General features: G+C 31.9%; 3 protein-coding genes across 7 annotated transcripts; 2 read left to right on the top strand and 1 right to left on the bottom strand.

Annotated features, from left to right (window-relative positions):
• Window positions 1–659: 659 nt before the first annotated feature.
• On the bottom strand, window positions 660–3,712 carry LOC100786133 (pentatricopeptide repeat-containing protein At3g53360, mitochondrial). 2 transcript variants are annotated; one of them, XM_014771961.3, is made up of 2 exons: window positions 1,198–3,712; window positions 660–1,122 (listed from the first exon to the last, which is right to left on the bottom strand). In XM_014771961.3, the coding sequence occupies exons 1-2, from the start codon at window positions 3,095–3,097 to the stop codon at window positions 809–811; spliced, it is 2,214 nt and encodes a 737-aa protein (XP_014627447.1). In that variant the 5' UTR covers window positions 3,098–3,712; the 3' UTR covers window positions 660–808. The 2 variants fall into 2 exon arrangements, with proteins under 2 accessions (XP_014627447.1, XP_006604564.1); XM_006604501.4 differs by having other exon boundaries at window positions 660–3,712.
• A 2,656-nt stretch (window positions 3,713–6,368) lies between these two features.
• LOC100785607 (beta-1,4-xylosyltransferase IRX9) lies at window positions 6,369–9,064 on the top strand. Its single transcript, XM_003553493.5, has 3 exons — window positions 6,369–7,238; window positions 7,556–7,787; window positions 8,730–9,064. The coding sequence occupies exons 1-3, from the start codon at window positions 6,568–6,570 to the stop codon at window positions 8,859–8,861; spliced, it is 1,035 nt and encodes a 344-aa protein (XP_003553541.1). The 5' UTR covers window positions 6,369–6,567; the 3' UTR covers window positions 8,862–9,064.
• Window positions 9,065–14,650: 5,586 nt separating this feature from the next.
• On the top strand, window positions 14,651–19,011 carry IQD63 (protein IQ-DOMAIN 63). Of its 4 annotated transcripts, none has more exons than XM_003554315.4 (6): window positions 14,651–14,931; window positions 15,575–15,674; window positions 15,776–16,099; window positions 17,152–17,373; window positions 17,478–17,597; window positions 18,137–19,011. In XM_003554315.4, the coding sequence occupies exons 2-6, from the start codon at window positions 15,600–15,602 to the stop codon at window positions 18,827–18,829; spliced, it is 1,434 nt and encodes a 477-aa protein (XP_003554363.1). In that variant the 5' UTR covers window positions 14,651–14,931; window positions 15,575–15,599; the 3' UTR covers window positions 18,830–19,011. The 4 variants fall into 4 exon arrangements, with proteins under 4 accessions (XP_003554363.1, XP_006604563.1, XP_014627456.1 ...); XM_006604500.4 differs by having other exon boundaries at window positions 14,719–14,931; window positions 15,538–15,674; XM_014771970.3 differs by having other exon boundaries at window positions 14,719–14,931; window positions 15,484–15,674.
• The last annotated feature ends 936 nt before the right edge of the window (window positions 19,012–19,947 follow it).

Raw genomic sequence — 19,947 nt, 5'->3', positions numbered from 1 at the left:
AAAACAAAAATTGGTCCGACGCACAATTATGCATGTGTATGCAAATTGGAAAGATTTTCCTAAGCATGGATAGCAAGAACAAAAATGTGTAAAAGTTAACCAACTTGAATGTATGAAAAAGAAAAAGGCTCCCAAGAATGGTGCTAAAACCCCGGCAATTAGTGGATGTTTACCAGAATGGAATGTTAAGCAAAAAGGCTTTAAACCAATTTATCAGACCTATAATTAGTGCCTTAGTGGAATGACAAACCTAACTTACAACAACTACAATGCCTTAAACAGGATAAATCACATTTTGATATTGAATTATTTCCAATTCATATACATGTTTGTTCCGTGATTTCAAAAAAAATACATGTTTGTTCCGATGTGGTGGAGGCAGAGAGATTAGAGATTACGTTGTGTTAGGGTAAGTAACATTCAAAACAGTACTAAATGCATTATTCTGCGGTTTACGCCTCCAATGCAAAGCTCATTAGCACATAGGCACACTTTTCTCCTCACTTCAAAAGCCACATTTGTTATCCTCAGCGAAAATTAAAACTAAAACAATCAGTTATGAGTCAAATTTTAAAGCTCAGAATTAAAGAAATGATTATTAATAAATCACACATAAAAAACCCCGCCAATTACCATTACATAAAACGGGAATAATAATAACATTTTACATTTTAAAATTAACAGTGTCATTAACCTTTGGGATCAGTCAAAACAAAAAATTCTTGTAGTTCTGCATCAAAACTATCTAGACTCAAGGTAGTTCATAATCAATATAGATTCTGAAAGGGTCATAACCATTGGTGACTGCCTACCAAATGCTAATGTCTAACCTCTGACAAGGATCATAACCATCATCCAGCATCTGTAACCACAAATCTTCAAGCATTGTGTAGATGTTGCCCCTCTGTGGATGGGAACTATCTTCTGAGAAGAACACATGGATCTGATCCTTAACTTCTATCCAACTTTGACCAGGAACCTTCTGTACACCCATTTGTTTCATCAAGTTCCTTAATCGGGCAACTTCTTTCCAATTGCCAGCAGAAGCATGTATATTAGAAAGTAGCACCAGAGCAGCAGAATTGGAAGGATCAAGTTTTAGTATATTCTCTGCAGCCCGCTCTGCAATGTCAACATTACCATGAGTTTTACAAGAAGCAAGTAGAGTTTTCCACATAGTAATGTCTGGGTCAAAACCTGTTTTCTTAATAAAATTCTCTGCTTCATACAAGCATCCAGCACGAGCAAGCAAATCAACCATGCAAGAAACGTGCTCTCTTGTTGGTGGAATCCCTAGTTCTATTTCCATGGTGTTATACAAGTGCCAGCCTTCCTCTACCAATCCAATGTGACTGCATGCACTGAGAACCCCCAGATATGTGACCTCATTAGGCTGGACACCAAGATTCCTCATCATTCTAAAGAGATTAAGAGCTTCTTGTCCAAGTCCAAACTGAGCATAACCAACAATTAAACTACTCCATGAGACAATATCTGGGTTCTGGGTTGAATCAAAAACATATCGAGCATGTTTAAGTAATCCACACTTTGCATACATGTCAATCAATCTATTGCTGACAGAAACATCAACCACAAGCCCACTTTTAACACTAAAGCAATGGACTTGATTGCCAACTTCTAGAGATACCAATTCTGCACAAGTTCCTAATATGGTAGTTATGGTGATATTGTCAGGCTTATTTTCAGAAAAAAGCATTAGCTTAAATAATCTGAAAGCCTCTCCTGGTTGTTTGTGCTGCGAGCATGCTGATAGAATTGCATTCCAAGAAACTAAATTGCCATTTTCACTTATATCTTTGAAAACATTGAATGCATCATGTAGATTTGAACACTTTGTGTACATGGTCAGCAGAGAGTTGCATACGGCTGCTACCTTATCCAGACCCATTTTGATAATGTAAGAATGTATTTGCATGCCTTGGTTGAGTGTCATGGGGCTCCCACAAGCACAGAGTAAGTTAAGAAAAGTAATGTCATCTGGCATCAATCCCATATGAATCATCTGACAGAAAAAATATATGGCTTCATTAACATCACTGTTAGCAAGTGCTGCAATAATTGCATTCCATGACACTAAATCAGGGCTTTCAATCTGATAAAATGCCCTTTTTGCTGAAGGTAAGAATCCAAATTTTGCATACATGTCACAGAGGGAGCAGCCAGCAAAAACGTTTCTCCCTAAACCAAATTTAGCACACATTCCTTGTATTTGCCTTCCAAATTCTGGTTTGAGAAGGCTTCTGCAAGCACTGAATACACTGCCGAATATAAACTCATTTGGTTGATAAACACCTTGCCTGAACATATCTCTGAAAAGATATAAAGCTTCTATCTCATAACCAAGTTGGGTAAACCCCGTAATCATGGAAGCCCAGGATATTAAATCCTTTGTAGAAATCATAGTAAACACATCTGAGGCATGTGCAATTTGTCCAAACTTTGTATACATTGATATAAGAGCATTTTGTGCAATCAAGTGATGATCATACCCTGATTTAATGACATGACCATGCAGCTGCCCACCTAAATCTATATCCCCCGCAATGCAGCAAGCCTTAATTATGCTTCCAAAGGTTAACTGGTCCGGGAAATAACCTGATCGCAGCATTTGAATATACATGATGATGGCATCATTCTCTTGACCATTCTGCGAGTATCCAGAGATCATTATAGTCCAAGAGACCACACTTCGCAGCTGCATTGTGTCAAAAGCTTTTCTAGCATCTTTCAAAGAACCACATTTTCCATACATATTAAGAATATGATTTTGGAGAACAAGGTCTGGTTGACAGTTTGACTTTAAAATGTGATCATGGATTCTTTTGCCGTATTTAAGAGATCTAACGTTGGTGCAGGCCAAAATTAAATTCACATAGGTGCTTGGTTCTAGCTGGATACTTGAATTCTTTAGATGGAAATTGAATGTATCAAGTGCTTCTCTGTAATGCTGTTGCTTGCACATCAAGTTGATGTAACTGTTGGTTGATAACTCTCTACTAAGACAGGAGACAATTCTAGTTGGCACAATAGGTCTTACAAAATTATATATACATCGAATTTGGCTTTGAATGATCATTTACAAGGGATATTTAAAAGGCAAGTGAAGTAAAACTCGTTATAGTTGAGAACCATGTTGGGTAATATGGTGTCAGGACAGTAAAGTGGTCACAAATGAGTGTTTCTGATTAATGAAACAAAAAATCAATAATTGGATGAACCCATTGGTAGTACTTCTGTAAAGCAAGGTACAAAATGCAAATTAAGAAACTGCATGATTATGAAGTAGTACCCTCCATGGTAGTTAGTATCGTACGATTCACCATACGCATCGCACGATTGTATACGATTCCAGCAGCTACCAATATGAATCGGAGCTTGTCTGGTTTTTGTTCCTGAATCGTGGTTGAATCTCTGCATCGGGGATGAATCGTGTTTGAATCGCGATTTCCAGACGAATCGCGCGATTCTTCACCGGCGGATGGCCTCGTGATTCTTCACCGGCGGATGGCCTCGTGATTCTTCACCATGAGCAGACTCGACGGAGAGCGGAATCACTGGACACGCCGCGTTGGATCGCAGGATCGTGTAGACGAGCGTGTTTCTGCGTCGCTATTTTCTCAGCCGTGGCAGAGCGGAGTCGAGGTAGTTTCAGATATAGGGTTCCTGTGATGGAGATGACTGATGTTTGGGCTTGCGGATCGTGGACAAATTGGGCTCACGTGATTTTTAAACTAAGTAACCCTCCTCACGTGCCTTTTTAATACATAATCTATAACCATTAATAATAAGAATTATCCAATTTGTTATAAATAATTCGAATTTTAAATTAGTCCTTCAATACATAATTACAATTTTATATTTTTAATTATTTTAGAGTTAATTTAATTATCTTATAGATTTTTCTTTAATAATTTTAGAGTTAAGTTAATTGTAGAGAAGAAAATAGTACATTTATTATGTGGATAGATTATCAATGGAGTGAGTTTAACTTGATTATTGTCAGCATAACATTTTTAAGAAAATATATGCATACAGTACAACAACTTACATAGGTTTTCAAGTAGTCGTGACAAGAGTTCAAAAAATTTAAAAAAATTTAATTTTTTGTTCTACTTTCAAATTTTGTGATCCAGTCAAAAAATAAAAATTATTGCATGTTCATAGATCATCATCATATCCAACTAAAGTTTTTTTTTTCTCTTGGTAAGATTAACTCATGCTTTTAGTTTTCAAAAATTTATTATTTTTTAAAGAAATAAGTATTTTTTTTAAAAAAAATAGTTTTCTGATTTCTTTTTTAAAGAAATCAGAATTTTCTTAAATTTTAGTATTTAAAGTCGGAAATTTAGATTTGGATTGTTACTATAAAAAAATAGTTTCGGATAATCTGTAATTATATATGAAATAACCTATCTCAAAATCTTTACAAACATAAATGCCATATCGTGCATACACTTTTTTTTTAATCTTATTTTTGGCTATACTCCTTTTCCTTTATTTTATGTTATGATCGTTAGCTTTTGCATTTTTTGTAGGGACTAAACATCAACATTCATCCAGTAAAATAAATAAAAAAACATCAACATTCATAATACGTGTATGAAACCAGGTATGCAGTATTTTTTTTTTCTCTATTTCCTTCAATCTGCAAGTTTTTTCTCCCTTTCTTCTCTTTTTTTTTTTATGGGATTTCCTTCTTTTCTCTTATTCTTTCTAACTTTGTCCTTCTTTTTTAAAAAAAAAATTAAGTACATATTTTTTTTTATTTTTAAAAATTAGTTTGAATTTTATATTTTTTTAAAAAAATTGTTTTTTTTATCATTACCATTTTTCTCTCATTCTTTTTTATCATAATTTTTGTCATATTGGAGTGAATATTTTGTTAAAAAAATAAAATTAAGGATATATCTACTTCTTACTTTTCATTTTATAAATTTTTAAAAATTATATTTAGTTTTATAAGTTTTAAAAAAATTCCTATCATTACCTTTTATTTTCCTTCTTTCTCCTGATTTGTATGTTTGTGATATTAGAGTATTTTTTCAAATCTTAGTCATCAGAACTGTATGTTTGCCTATGCATTTGTGCGCCTCCTACGTCTATGAGAATTATTGGATAACTTTCTGATTCTAAAATACATGAAAATATTTTTTTTTTTCTTCTGATTCTTAATTATATATGATTATTTTAATGAATGGATATAGGTTTCAAAACAGAGGTCATCAATAACTGTGAAGTGATTTTTAGTGTGATCATCACAACTTGACCTATTGTTATAAGCTGTTATAAATGATTATGCATATTAAATTTTGCTTCTGCAATTTAGTTTTATTTTAAATTTGAAATTTAATATTACAGAAACTTTTTATTATTATTATTATCTAAAGTTTATGTTGTACAGATTAATAATACATATTTGATTTATTATTTTATTTATGTATGTATTAGATATAGGCAATTAATTAATATTGCGTGACTAAGTAAGTGGGAGAAACAAGATAATAGAAAGAGGAGTAAAGACAGATTAAAAAAAATCAAAGATTGAATACATCAAGAGAAAAATAAAACGAAAGTTATTTTTTTATAAAAGGTATATGAGAGAGAAAATGAAATCATATTTTTATTATTATTATTTTTTCACCCCACTCAACAACAGAAATATAATTTTGTTACCTATATGGGAGTGCAAAAAAGTTACAATGAAAACACGATCCTATTACACATTTATACAACAAAGTCATATTTTCATTATGCTTTATTTTTTTACCTAGCCATGTTCTGTCCAAGGGACAATTTCGCAATATGTCTAAAAGACACCCACGTGAGTAGTGTAAATAGCAAAGGTGGTAATTCAATAGCAATACCCCAAGAAAATATTCTGGGCATTGGCTAACAATGCCCACAAGTTTGAACGATCCAAAACCCACCCACTGTAAAGGTTACTTATCACCCACCACATTACAATAATTTTATAACTAACTGCCAAAAGATTCATTATGCTCATAATAATTATTTTTATAATCCATAATTTTTGTCCAAAATCATAATTATTCTGACAAGAGATCCCAAAGTCTTTGTTAATTTATTTATTTTTTCTTCAGATTCCTTATATTGGACTAGTCAACCTCAAATTAAAAATTAAACTCCTAACACCACGAGCATGATTACTAGTACTAGTTAAATGGCCTGGTACAACACATTCTTTATAGATGGATGTGTGCCATCCCACCTGCTATTTGGTGTAGATAACAACTCATGGTCTCACACTAGCTTTTTTATGCTTATTTTTATTATATTACTTTTACTTCAAGGGACAATCAAGCCACCCTCCTATGAAATGCCTCCAAACGAAAAAGCTAAGCAATCAGTTTGGCAGTACCAATCATAAGCTCAATAGTTGCAACATTTTCCTTAACACAAATGCGGTACCCTTAAAGCATCTAAGTTTATATTACATTAATTCCACAACCCTCCTCTTCATTCTGTGCCCCCCAACTTGTCATTCAATTCCACCCTGAAGATTGTGCTTCAGGTGGTTCAAAGAAGATGGGTTCACTAGAAAGATCAAAGAAGAAAGTTCTTCTATGGAAGAAGGCCATGCTCCATTTTTCCCTATGTTTTTTGATGGGGGTTTTCACAGGCTTAGCTCCAACAGGTAAATCTTCTCTCTTTTCCACCAAAGTTGCTGTCTCAAATAGGACAGAATTTGCACCACAACCTAGTGAAATGTCAAACCTCACAACAAATGTCAATAGAATTTGGATAGCTCCAATGCCAGATACCATGCCCGTGAAGCCTAGAATCCTTGAAAATGAAAAGAAAAAAACAACAAAGTTGCATGCAAAAAAACAGCCCCAGTTGAAGCCTAGAAGACTCATAATCATTGTAACACCAACAAGCACAAAACTACCCCACCAAGCAGTGTTTTTGAGAAGGTTGGCAAATACTATAAAGCTGGTTCCTCAACCATTGCTGTGGATTGTTGTGGAAGCTAAAACCAATTCCACAGAACTGCCAGAGATATTAAGGAAAACTGGCATCATGTATAGGCATGTGGTTTTCAAGGAAAATTTCACGGAATTAGAAGCTGAACTGAATCACCAGAGGAATCTTGCACTTAAGCACATTGAGCACCACAGGCTCAACGGCATTGTACACTTTGCTGGCCTTTCCAATGTTTATGATCTCCAATTCTTCCATCAGCTTAGAGATATTGAGTATGATTTCCCCCCCTTCTGTTTGCTATACTAATTTTAGTAAACTATTATTTGCATTATTTCTCTGGGGCCAATTTTTAGGGGGGAGAAAAAAAATGTGCTAGTGTCTAGTCACTACTCACTAGTGCTTATTCTACATTTTCTACTCCTATGTACTGGGTGGTAGTTTTTAACATAAACAATTTTGAGGGCTAGTGGATTTCATCTTTTGGTATACCAAACATGGGTGGTAATAACAATCATGCATTATATTTTCACCCCTCCAAGGTGGTTTTTTGTAACTAACATGTCCCCTTCTTAATTATGGATTCATTTAGGGTCTTTGGAACATGGCCAACCGCATTGTTAGCTGCACACAGGAAGAAAGTGAAAATCGAAGGACCTGTATGTGATTCATCACAAGTCATTGGTTGGCATCTTAGGAATATGAACAATGAAACTGATACAATCACTCCCCCAATTCATATTTCAAGTTTTGCTTTTAATAGCTCCATCCTTTGGGACCCTGAGAGATGGGGTCGCACTTCCTCTGTTCAAGACACTTCTCAGGTATACATTATAATTTTATACGTTATGAGTGTGGACCAATACTGTTTAAGAAATATTAGTTACTTGCCTTGCCTAAGTAATTGTCTTATTTTAAGTTTTAGTTAAGTTTTAATTAGTGTCTACACAATTTTCTCCTAACCATATGTTTACTGCTAGAAAGTTTTTGGAGAAGTTTTATACTATTAAAAAGGTTTCTCTAATGTTAACATTAGGCACAAAACTTATTTGTACGTGTAGGCACTAAAATTTGAGAAACGGAGAGAAAAAAAATCGAGAGGATCTATTCTCCTAAAATTTAAAATTGAGACAAATATAAGGATTAAGTAAATAGTGTAACAAAAAATGCTTAATATTACCTTTTAATTACTTTAAGTTTTAAAATACATTTTATATTTTTAGCATAATAAATATGCTTATTTCTAGTTATTTAGTATCAGTATACTAATAATGTGTTAGCATTCTCTTAATCATTTTCACCCATAAAAAACTAGCTCCCACTAGATTCCTTACCGTAATGGTTGTGTACATATAAAATTAGATTAGGTCTCTTCGATATAAAGACTTTGCTTATGCTACTTAACGTTAGGCCAACCTCCAACTACTTCAGAAAGAAAAAATCAAAAGAAAAAAAAGAGTAAGATATTAGGTAATATAATGACACCTTGATTGACTAGTTGAACTAATCACAATACTAACTATGTAGTGTTTTCTACTCCGGCATAATACCATTGATAATGCATGATGCTTCCTTATACTCCAAGATAGAATCCACTTTCAAGTTTCAACATTATCTCAATTAGAAAACGTAGTCCATTTGATATACAAACTGACAAGATAGATGCATCACTATCATCTATAAATAATTAATCTCTAACAAGGAGTTTTGTTGCTTTTAATTTTTGTCCTTATTATTGTGCCTTTCTTTTGTGGTTCTTCTACTAGAATTCAATCAAGTTCGTGAAGCAAGTAGTTCTAGAAGATGAGGCTAAATTAAAGGGAATTCCACCAGAAGATTGCTCCAAAATCTTGCTATGGCGTTTCAATTTTCGTGCCCGAACCATCACAAATCACTAATTTCTAGATTCTGGCAGTACAAAAACTACTTTCCTACTACTATATAGAATTTATTCATTTTTTTTTCTCTTTTGCAAATTTATCCTATGTTTATAGTTTTATTGATTCTTCCTGTTTTCAAATTTTTGTTAGCTTATGTAAGTGAGAGGGTCTTCTGCTAAGAAGCAAAAACATTTAAAGCATAAATGAACTTTTTCGAAAAAGCTTCCCGAGTGTATGGCATTTTTTTTTTTTAATTTGGAGAAACAAATTGTTGTATTAATTGTGTAAATGCTAATGATTTATTCATGAAACAACTGGATAAGGGTTGGGTTTGGGCCTCCTCTTTTGGACCCGAATAGAAGTCAGAATATATGATTAAGCCCAGGAGAGGACAAAGCTATCGCTTCATTCCTGTTTTGGGTGAAAGTGTGTAGTTAGTTTGTTTTTTTTTTTAATAAGACTAACAATCTTCAAATAGAATAAAAAAAAAATGTGCCTTTTTCTTCGGTGAAACAAATGGGCCGAATCCCCAAGTACATAAAAACAATTTTTTAAACAATATCTAGGTACTACTATGGACATAAAGCTTCATACTATAAAGTAGCATATGAAAATTGTCCCAACAAAATTAATAAGCCTGGAAAAGCCAATCTCAGGAACATGCAACTCTTTGAAGATCAAAGTCAAACTCAAGCTCCTGTGATGATCTTGTATAGATTACGGGATGAATTTGAGTTTTTGTTTCTATAATTTTTTCTAGAAGCGTAAATAACTTGAGCTGAACAGAACTTTGAATAGCTCAACTCAAAGTAAACTTATCTGGTAATAACTTACTTCATAAAAAGAAAAGCAAAATCAATATACGATTGGTGTTAGATCATTTGAAAGTTTTTAATAATCGCACATGATTCTGTTTAGGAGAATTTTATATTTTCTCGTATTCGGTCCAATTTAAAATATGGTCTATCCAAAAATATCACAATGGTCGTTGCTGTGGGGTATGGTTAACGGGCATCCATCATCCCGATTATCAATGTATGCGTGGAAAACTTTCAAATGTTCTGATATATTGAGAAATACTCATATCTGTTCGAATTTCCATATACAACTATTGTCATCTATTTATTAATAAATGCATCGAATATTATTCATTCTTTTAAAAACACTAGTTGGTGCATGGGTGACACGTTTTTGTTTTTATTGTTGTTGTTCATATATAAAAACTATCTCTAAATATTATTTGAAAAATTTAAGGGATTAACAAAAAAGGAATATAGATAAAAGTCGAAAGTAGTCGCCTATAAATTATAAATATGACTATGCTTAGTTTTTTTGTTTTTTTTCCTTTTCTGGTGGATATATTATGATGCTTAGTTGGTGAAGGATTAATCAGCTAGATTGTGTTTAAAAACAGAACTAAATAAAAAAATAAATAAAATGAAAGAGAATTGAAATTCGAGCAAAGCTTTCTACTTTTTAGTGGTCGTTCACGTGACTACATATCGACCTTTAATGCGATTCACATGTTTAGCCTGAGGAGCGTAAAATTTATTATTGATACCCGAAAAATATTGTACATTGGTATTTTTTTTTTTAAAAATTATAGGCAATATTTTTTTACTTATTGCATATTATTAATATTATTATGATAACCAACAATAATCAAAGTGAATGAAACTTTAGCTCCTTAATCATGTGATCAATGATTCAAATCCTGTATGAAAAAATCATTATTAGGACTTGAAAGGAGACAATCCATAAGTATCACTAGATTTTTTGAAGGAATTTATATTATTATTATTATTATTAAAGCTCGATTGAATCATGAAAATAATATTAGGTTAAATTATTATAGTATATGTTATTTACAACCAAAATTGATTGAATTCTATTAATTTGAAATTTATCATCAGCTAAAATAGTTGTTAGGAGATTAAACACTTAAATAAATTTTAATATTTTGGAAATTAATCCATGATTCTCGACAAAGAAATATCCAACAAAAAAAGATAAAATGTCATTTTAATTAAGAAAAGTGTTATTTAAAGACCTATGCTTACAAATTTATAAATAAAAAAATAGAGAAAGAGAAAAAGATTTTTTTTATTTTTTTTATTTTTCATGACTTTCTTAAAAAATGAGTTAGACTGAGTAAACCCATTTAACTATCAACACATGTGGATAGGTTTATCTATTTTGACAAATTAAGTTCAACCACGAAATAATATTTATTAGCAATTACAATCAGAAATTAAATAATACTGAACTAAAATTGTTCTAATTATTATAATGTTTTATTTCTTATTAAAAATAAAAAAAGTCTTTGTCCGACTAACCGTTTTGTTTAGTTTTGAATTAGTCTAAAGTCTAAACGATTTATCATCCATTCTTGCAAAACTGATTTTTAATTAATGAAGCGATCTACTGTTTAGTTATCGGCCTAACTAATCAATTTTGACAATTATACTTTTGACGAAAACCAAATTACTTTTCTACTTTTTAAAATTTTTGAATAAAAATTAGAAAAAAACTAATATTTAATTTTTATAAAAAAATTGATATGGGTATTTTTTATAATATTTGAAAAAAATATATGATTTTAAGATCACTTTTCAAATATAAAACGGGTTTTTGTATTTATGGAAAACGAAAAACAAAAATGGATTGCTCTTGCTAGTTGAATTAGTCTGCACCTTGTGTCCCAATACTATAATTAAAACAAATTAGTAACTTATATTTATTATGCCTAAAACATTCACCAAAAAAATGAATGCATAAATAGGAGATACCTATAAAATTAAACGGCGATGAACCCTATCACGCTCCTACTATAATTTGATGACGTATTTTATTAAGTTGTCGTAATGGTAGAAATTGCAACTTAGGCACTATGTTTATTGTTGAAAACCTTCTTGCTACCATATCTAAGAAGGAAATTGACTTTGCTAGGCTCGATTACCAACTTCATTTAATTTAATACTACTTCAATCAAATAAAACTGGTTTATGCATTAATATGTTCAAGACTTGATGCAATTTTATTTTGACAACAAGTACTGTAGGAAAAAGGATGTGGTTCAGACATTTTCGGTACACAATTTACGGAATTGTTTAGACATGTAGATATAGGAGTTTGTTCAAGAAGTCTACACCTAGTATAAAAAAATATATATAAACTCTTCTAATATAACTGCAAGAAAAGTGAGGGAAACCATGAAAATGCAAGAAATCCTTTTAATGAAACGATTAAAAAAAGTGTAAGTTGATCGAGATAAGTGAAGCACTTAAATTTTAATTAGACATATGAACAAAAAAAAATGTGATAGATTCAATTTGATATTTTATTTTTTTATTTAAATAATAAATTTTAAAACCTGAATCTTTATTATTTAATTTTTTTTAACGATCTTTCTATCAATTTTCTTCTTGAAGTATGTACCAAGAAAAATCTTTTCCTAAAGCATTTTTTAAGTTTTATTATTTTAGTTTGAAATAAAATTTATGTTATAAAGAGAATACAAATTTTGTTATAATAATACAAGTTTTAATTTAATGGTTTAAATAAGGTTTTTATCTTTTTTGTCCTTATAACTCCTTTTAATGAAAATGGGTGAACACATTTCTTTTCCTTTACTAATTTAACAACTCTATGGGAGGATTGAGACCCTTACCTATTTTTCACATGTGTTGTACACTGCACTGCAACCTCTCGAAAGTTGTTAAGAAGTATCAAGAAAATTGAGTATGTTGGAAATTAGAAGATACAGTAATTATTTGTTAATCAGTATCATAACATTTTTTTTAAAAAAAATTCAATAAATACTAAATGAACTAACTACTCATGTTGCCATTTTCTTTCCACATCTCAACAAAACATTAACATACTCTGTATACTTTATCTTATGTCATTTATTCAATATTAATTATTGAAAAAAAATTGCATTAACTAGGTCTAGCAGTAAATAGCTTTATTGATCTGTATCACTTTCGGGCAACTTTCTCTCCAATCACTTATAGTCTTTTTAACAAAGTCATAATTCATAACAATTGGTTAGTTCATCCTCACAATATTATTGGTTAATAATGTACTTCCTCTTCATTCCAGATTTTACGGGGTTTTAGACAACAAAAAAATCATTTTAAAATACTAGTAACAAAATTAATGTTACATTAAATAAATATTTTAGGATTTCCCTTAATAAATATTTAGTGGAAGAGTAATATAAACTAAGAGTAAATGAGTAATTAATTTAAAAAATAAAGAATGTATTAAGATGTTATCGAGTGTTTTCTATGAATACGATGGATTTAATAAGTTATTTGCATTTCTTAATTCCTGTGTAAAAAATTTAAACATCATATATAATATGAACCGGTTGGAGTATTAAATAAGATTAGTTGTTGCTTTGGAAAATGGTCAGTTGACAGCAAAATTCAGAAATGTCAATGGTTTTAATCAGTTTACCAATATCCCAAAACATAAGTTGATTTTCAAAAATATTAATGAATCATTATTAACATGCGCTAATGTTATGACTAATTCATTGATTACAAAATAAATTAACTGATCATAATAGTATTTTTTTAAGGTAACTTATTATTATAGTATGAGTATGATTTTACAATAAAGAAACTTACTAAGAAGAAGGAGAAAATTAAATAGGAAATTTCAACATGCTTGTGTTAGTAAAAGTGAAGCGTAGATATTTAGAGTAGAGTCTTGAATTTGAGTTTTATAAAAAAATATATAATCGGATGGAAAAGGAATGTTGGTCACATTTTTTTTTATATTTTTTCTCAAAAATTCTCTATTGGTTATAATTTATTGGTAATCATTATTTTTATAACTTTTGTTTCTAATTTAACATAAATCGGGAGAGAATCATGAAATAAAAAGAAAAACATAAAAAATAATAATTTTAAATAAATTTTAATCAATTACAAAGAGAATTAAAAAAAATCTCACAGAAAATGTCACTAGCATCTCTCTCCACAATTATCTCAAAAGAAAATATTTCTTTAAAAATAATCAAACAAGTTATTTAACAAAATATTAGTAATCATAACACTAATGTAATGTTTAAGGTCATAGTAAATATTCATAAAGAAAAGTTGTAAATCCCTCTCGTTTTCCCACCATTGCATATTGTTACTTATTAGGTATAAAATAAGTCTTTTTTCTTTTTTTTTTTACAAATATGATTATTCCATTTTATGAAAAAAAAATCAAATGAAAGATTAGAGTCGGTAATATAATTTTGTTTAGTGCAATAAAGTTACATCATGTCTATTTTTATTTTTTATTTTCTAGCTTCACTAAACAATAAAAAATAAAAAGCTTATAAGTGCTACAAGACATGAATGTAAATTGTCAACATCACATTAACCATTATCACCAACATGATTTAGTGATGATATTATATATTGATAAGGTTTAAATATATTTTTTCATTTCAATAATTTAGCATTTTTGTATTTTTGTTCTAATAAATTTTTTGTTTTTATAAAATGTATTTTTTTCTTAAAACCTTTTAGATAACATTTAGTTTATTGTTAAAAAAATGCTAAAAAAAAGTTTTTTAAAATGTTTTAAAGACAAAAAAAATAAAACAAATATATTTTATAAGATTTAAAGTAATTTTTTTAGAGACAAAAACAAAAAAAAAGCTAAATTGCAGAAAAATATTTAAACCTGTTGATAATAAATTTTTACACCACATTGATTTTACAACTTATATTTCTCCTTTATATTTTCTTTCTATATATTTCCCAAGTCATAAAATTGATTTGCAGCAGCATTATCCTTCACACATTAGTGGTTAATTTGATACTTTGAACATGGTAAAGCAGCTCCGGGCCCACCGTGAGCAACCCAAGTGGCAAGGTCTCTCAATATTAGCAGAAACAGCTGGTCCTATAATTCAAACTATCCTCTATCAGCATTTGGCAAGATCTGATTTCCCTCTTCACAAGGAGAGAAAGAGAAAGGCATAGTTTGCTGCAGGTTTGATCTTCAAGTTGCAATCTTTTTGTTGTCTCGACTGGGTAAGAAGAACATATTTGAGATCTGTCACTTTGTTTCAGTCCAGGTACCTCTCTCATTTTACATCCTCATTGGACCATCCGACTCTCCAAGATTTTAACTTTATCTTTGTTCTGTTTGTTATATTCTATCTCACACTTTCCCATTTTCTCTTTTCTCTGTAATGCCTTCTTATTCTCTTGAGTTCCCACATTTTTCTATCTTTTTTTTTTTTCCTTTGCTGAAAACCTGGTAACTTCAACTTTGGCTAAAAGCCTGCTAATTAAACTACTTGAATCTGAATTCTCGTGTGTCTATTCTATGTGAAAATGCAAAAGGGGAAAATTAATTCGCTAACATTCTTTTTTTTTGGGCTCAATATTATATATTATTCGGTGAACGAGGTTCAGAAAATAGAAACCTCTTTTGTTTTCTGGAAACTTGATTTACTTTCATTTATGGGGTACCTACATAGAATTAATGCAGAATTGATATACAACTAGGACTATTAGGAATTTGAATGGCTTTCTACTTCGTGTTACAGAATTATTATCGAGACTCTTCCCTCTTCACTGTCAAGTTTTGTGGTGCTAATTATGACATTTAATAATATCACCAGATGCCATTGGATTTCTGTTAGAAAATTAAATTTTGTTGGTCTGTGAGGTTTCAGATCTTCAAAGTTTCCTTTTTGTTCTTTTGGTGCAAAGGATTAAACTAAGGAATGCCAAGAAAATGGGGAGGAAGGGAAATTGGTTTTCTAGTGTGAAGAAAGCTCTCAGCCCTGACTCGAAGGAGAAGAAAGATCAGGTTTGGGTGAAATTTAATTCAACTTATCCTGATTAATTTAATTCAACTTATCCCAATTTTCTGGGTTTTTTCTTTAAGAGTTTTATCATTTGTTTCTGCAGAAATCAAGTAAATCTAAGAAGAAATGGTTTGGGAAGCAAAAATTTGAGACTTCAGTCTCATACTCAGAAGCTGATAAAGCACCACCACCACCACCTCCTATTCCTCCACCAGAAGAGATTAAATTAACTGATATTGAACATGAAATCAGTCATGATCACGATCAAGTTGTTGAAGTTGCAACTGCCATGGATGCTGAGGAACTTGTTCCTTCTGTTCAAATAGAACCTGTTAGGGTTGAAGCTGCCCTAATTGCTCATTTTGCCGGTAAACCAAAGGATGAAGTGGCAGCTATCAAAATTCAAACAGCTTTTCGTGGATACTTGGTATGAGTTGCAATTTTGATTTTTAGCAATATAAATTACTTCGTTAATTATCCCCCCCTCTTATCTTTTTCACAATTCATTTTTTTTTGGCAAGTTTTCACAATTCATTTAGCTCAACATTCAATGAGTCATTCTATTTTTATAAAAAATCCTACACAAAACTCCCTTGTATTTATTAGAGATGATACGACAAACTCTAAAATGCTATTCAGTATAAAGCCGAAAAAAGTTGTTAAAGGACAAAACTTAGATATAGTTCCATAAGTGCTTTTGGTATCATTCTTCAATCAGAATTGGAATTTTGCCTTGTTAATCTATGTTGACCTTTGATGCAAACCTTTATTACGTGAATTACTGATATGAAACTTAAAATTTGATTGGACAACACCACGAAAAGTACCTAAGGAAATGCATCTAATTTTTTTTCCTTTTTAAAGTTGGGCCATTAACTCATTGTTTTGTAATCAAATGCCATTCATATTCTTATTGAGCCTTATAAGGAACATATTTGTTTAGTGCAACTCCACCTTTAATTCATGTGGTTGGGAACCAAAATGAACCTTCAATTCAACCACACTAAATGAATGCATTCTTCTCCTTTTCTCAATATTACAGTTAGGGCTCAACAAAGGCAGGGTTGACATTTGGTCTCAAAATATTCTCGAGTTCAGTTAACAACTTAACAATTTTTATACAATGGGGATTATGTAGGTTTTCATAATAAATGGGTTAAATGCAAATACAGGGGATGAGATCATGAGGTTTTTTTTTGGTAACAAGATTATTTTTAATATTTTACTATAAGAGAAAAAAAAAACCTGTTACAAGAACAATGTAAGAACAATGCGGCAATGTCTTGTTTAATAATTTATTTAAAGTTTTACTGTAACAGTAGATCAAAGTTCAATTCTTTAAATTTGAATCCATGCAATATCTTTGTTAAATGTACTCTTGATACACACAGTTATTAAGCTGCCAGTGTCCATCAATAATTGCCACAAAAGAAATTGCTATTTGAATTTCAACCTACACTTTCTTTTGCAATCATTTAGGCAAGAAGAGCATTGCGGGCTTTAAGGGGGCTGGTCAGGTTGAAATTATTGATGGAAGGGCCGGTTGTTAAACGCCAAGCCACAAGTACCCTCCGCTCTATGCAGACATTATCTCGCTTGCAGTCTCAGATTCGTTCCAGGAGGATCAGAATGTTAGAGGAGAATCAGGCTCTGCAGAGGCAGCTCTTACAGAAACATGCTAGAGAGCTTGAGAGCTTGCGGGTCTGGGTTTCATTTCCTAATTTATTTTGAAATTCCAATCTCGTTGGACTTTTTAACATATTATGTTTGGAATGCTTTTAACTTGCTACAAATTATCATAATAGATGGGAGAAGAATGGGATGACAGCCTACAATCAAAAGAACAAATCGAAGCCAAGTTACTAAGCAAGTATGAGGCTACTATGAGAAGAGAAAGAGCACTGGCTTATGCATTCACTCATCAGGTTTTTTTAAAAAAAAAAATTCTCATCAATTTACACATGCGAGAAAATGGGTGAAAAATTTAATACGAACTGAAAAATCTTTCAAAAATATCGCATATTATAAACACTAAAATGAGAAATCAAGCATCCTTATTATACTATATGGATATACTCTTCACTGTTTCTTTATCTCTTGAATCTGTTATACTTTCCAACTGAGACTTAGGCCTGATTCCTGATAAGTGCACGAGTCCTTTCCTATCTTGTCACTATCTTCAGAGCCATATCCTCTGCACTCTCCTTTCTCACTGCCACGATGATCTTTTGCATAATCCAATGATATGCTAATGCTTTGTTAAGTAAGTTGCAGCGTAAATTCTTCCTCAATTTTGTCAATGGAAGTATTTTGTTACTGAAATAAAGTGGCATGCTATATTATGTAACATATTTTGAATGAATAGCATTCTGCCTATGATATGATTTTCAATCATAAGTGTAAGTTCCTTGATGCTGTCAACAAATTCAGTGTTTGATATTTGGGGGCAAAAAATATTTGGCAGCAAAACTGGAAGAACTCGTCTAGATCTGTAAATCCAATGTTTATGGATCCAACTAATCCGAGCTGGGGTTGGAGCTGGTTGGAACGATGGATGGCAGCCCGACCTTGGGAGAGCCGTAGCCATATGGATAAAGAGTTGAATGACCACTCCTCCATAAGAAGCTCAAGCCGCAGCATTACCGGTGGAGAAATCAGCAAGTCATTTGCTCGTTTCCAGCTCAATTCGGAAAAGCACTCTCCAACAGCCAGCCAGAATCCTGGCTCCCCTAGCTTTCAGTCCACTCCTTCCAAGCCAGCTTCATCATCTGCTAAGAAACCAAAGAAGGTAAGTCCAAGCCCAAGGGGCAGCTGGGTTATGGACGAGGACTCCAAAAGCTTGGTCAGTGTACACTCTGACCGGTTCCGGAGGCACTCCATTGCCGGTTCATCGGTGAGAGATGACGAGAGCCTTGCTAGCTCTCCAGCAGTTCCAAGCTACATGGTGCCAACTCAATCTGCAAAAGCCAAGTCCAGGACACAAAGTCCATTAGCCTCAGAAAATGCAAAAGCAGAGAAAGGTTCCTTTGGGAGTGCAAAGAAGCGGCTTTCTTTCCCAGCTTCACCTGCCAGGCCAAGGCGCCATTCAGGTCCACCAAAGGTTGAAAGCAGCAGCTTAAATGCAGAGTTAGCTGTGGACAAGGGTGTGGACAGTTGATCATACAAGTAAAAGGATGGAAAAGCATTAAAGTAGGATTGAAAATATATCACTGAAGAAATAAAACAAAAAGAGTTTATTTAAATTGAGTGTTCCATTTATTTATTTTTCATATTTTTACGTGTATCCTAACGTTTCTTGGAGGCTTTTGATTTGGGGTGAAAAAATTGCTTTGCTTACTATATTTACCAATTTTCATCTTCATTTATTTGCTTTCACACTATTTGCCCCGATGGAAAGAAATGTGGTTAATGAATCATGATGGTCAAATTACAGAAGGACAAATAAACTGTCCGAATCCTTTCTGTGCTTCCCCAATCAAGGACAAGTATCATTCTGGTCAAAGTTCCTCTTTCATGATTCCTTTAGTTGTGATATAAATGTAAATTTAATATCATTGTCTCATTTCTTTGATGCTACTATGTTCTGCTTTGAAAATTATAATCAAGGTACTGATCAAATAAAAAACAAGAACCTTAAACGAATAATACCCTTGTAAATGTGATTAGCATCACTGAACACTGTTGTTGGATCTTACTTTATTGCCTTGATGCTCTGGAACAGAAAAGGTCTGTGCCAGCATGCACTTCTATTTTATTTATTGCTGATTTTTCAACTTTTTTTTTTCTTTTTGGGGTGGAGGTTGGGGATACATATTTCATTAATCGGTGGTTGAAGCGGGGACTTCCAGCTCATATTAGTACTCTGATGGAAGCTCCCAATTCATAATAGTAGTACTCAACTGTGCCTAATCTCCCTCTATCACAACACTTTTTCATGTTAACTGCCTCATTTTTGGCCAACTAAATTTGAAATTTTCAGTTTGTTTTATAATGTGTAGAGGATAAAGTACATTGTCTTTAACAAAAAAAAGGTACGTTGTATGTTTGTCAGATACGGAATTTCAACTTAAATTTATAATAATAGAACAAAACTATCAAGCATTAGGCATTCTCTTAATAGTGATTGAGATTATGCAAGTTACACATTTTAGTCACTGGGATTTTAAAAACCTTTTATTAGTCCTGACTCTGCAAAATGACAATGAAAAATAAAGTGAAAAAGAAATAAAATGATTATGAATATTGCAGAGTTAAGGATTAATAGGAGGTTTTTAA

This window comes from Glycine max, chromosome 19, assembly GCF_000004515.6.
Source record: "Glycine max cultivar Williams 82 chromosome 19, Glycine_max_v4.0, whole genome shotgun sequence".
Taxonomy (NCBI): domain Eukaryota; kingdom Viridiplantae; phylum Streptophyta; class Magnoliopsida; order Fabales; family Fabaceae; genus Glycine; species Glycine max.
The sequence above is the reverse complement of the archived record's forward strand: the minus strand, read 5'-3'. Positions and strand labels throughout refer to the sequence as shown.

What these genes read in the sequence shown, in the direction of transcription:
- LOC100786133 (XM_006604501.4), bottom strand. Translation starts at nt 3,097, where the DNA reads ATGATCATTCAAAGCCAAATTCGATGTATATATAATTTTGTAAGACCT.
- LOC100785607 (XM_003553493.5), top strand. Translation starts at nt 6,568, where the DNA reads ATGGGTTCACTAGAAAGATCAAAGAAGAAAGTTCTTCTATGGAAGAAG. An exon ending in CATCAGCTTAGAGATATTGA is followed by an intron (nt 7,239 to 7,555) that starts GTATGATTTCCC and finishes GGATTCATTTAG; the next exon opens with GGTCTTTGGAACATGGCCAA. An exon ending in CTGTTCAAGACACTTCTCAG is followed by an intron (nt 7,788 to 8,729) that starts GTATACATTATA and finishes TTCTTCTACTAG; the next exon opens with AATTCAATCAAGTTCGTGAA.
- IQD63 (XM_003554315.4), top strand. Translation starts at nt 15,600, where the DNA reads ATGGGGAGGAAGGGAAATTGGTTTTCTAGTGTGAAGAAAGCTCTCAGC. An exon ending in CAGCTTTTCGTGGATACTTG is followed by an intron (nt 16,100 to 17,151) that starts GTATGAGTTGCA and finishes GCAATCATTTAG; the next exon opens with GCAAGAAGAGCATTGCGGGC. An exon ending in CTTATGCATTCACTCATCAG is followed by an intron (nt 17,598 to 18,136) that starts GTTTTTTTAAAA and finishes AATATTTGGCAG; the next exon opens with CAAAACTGGAAGAACTCGTC.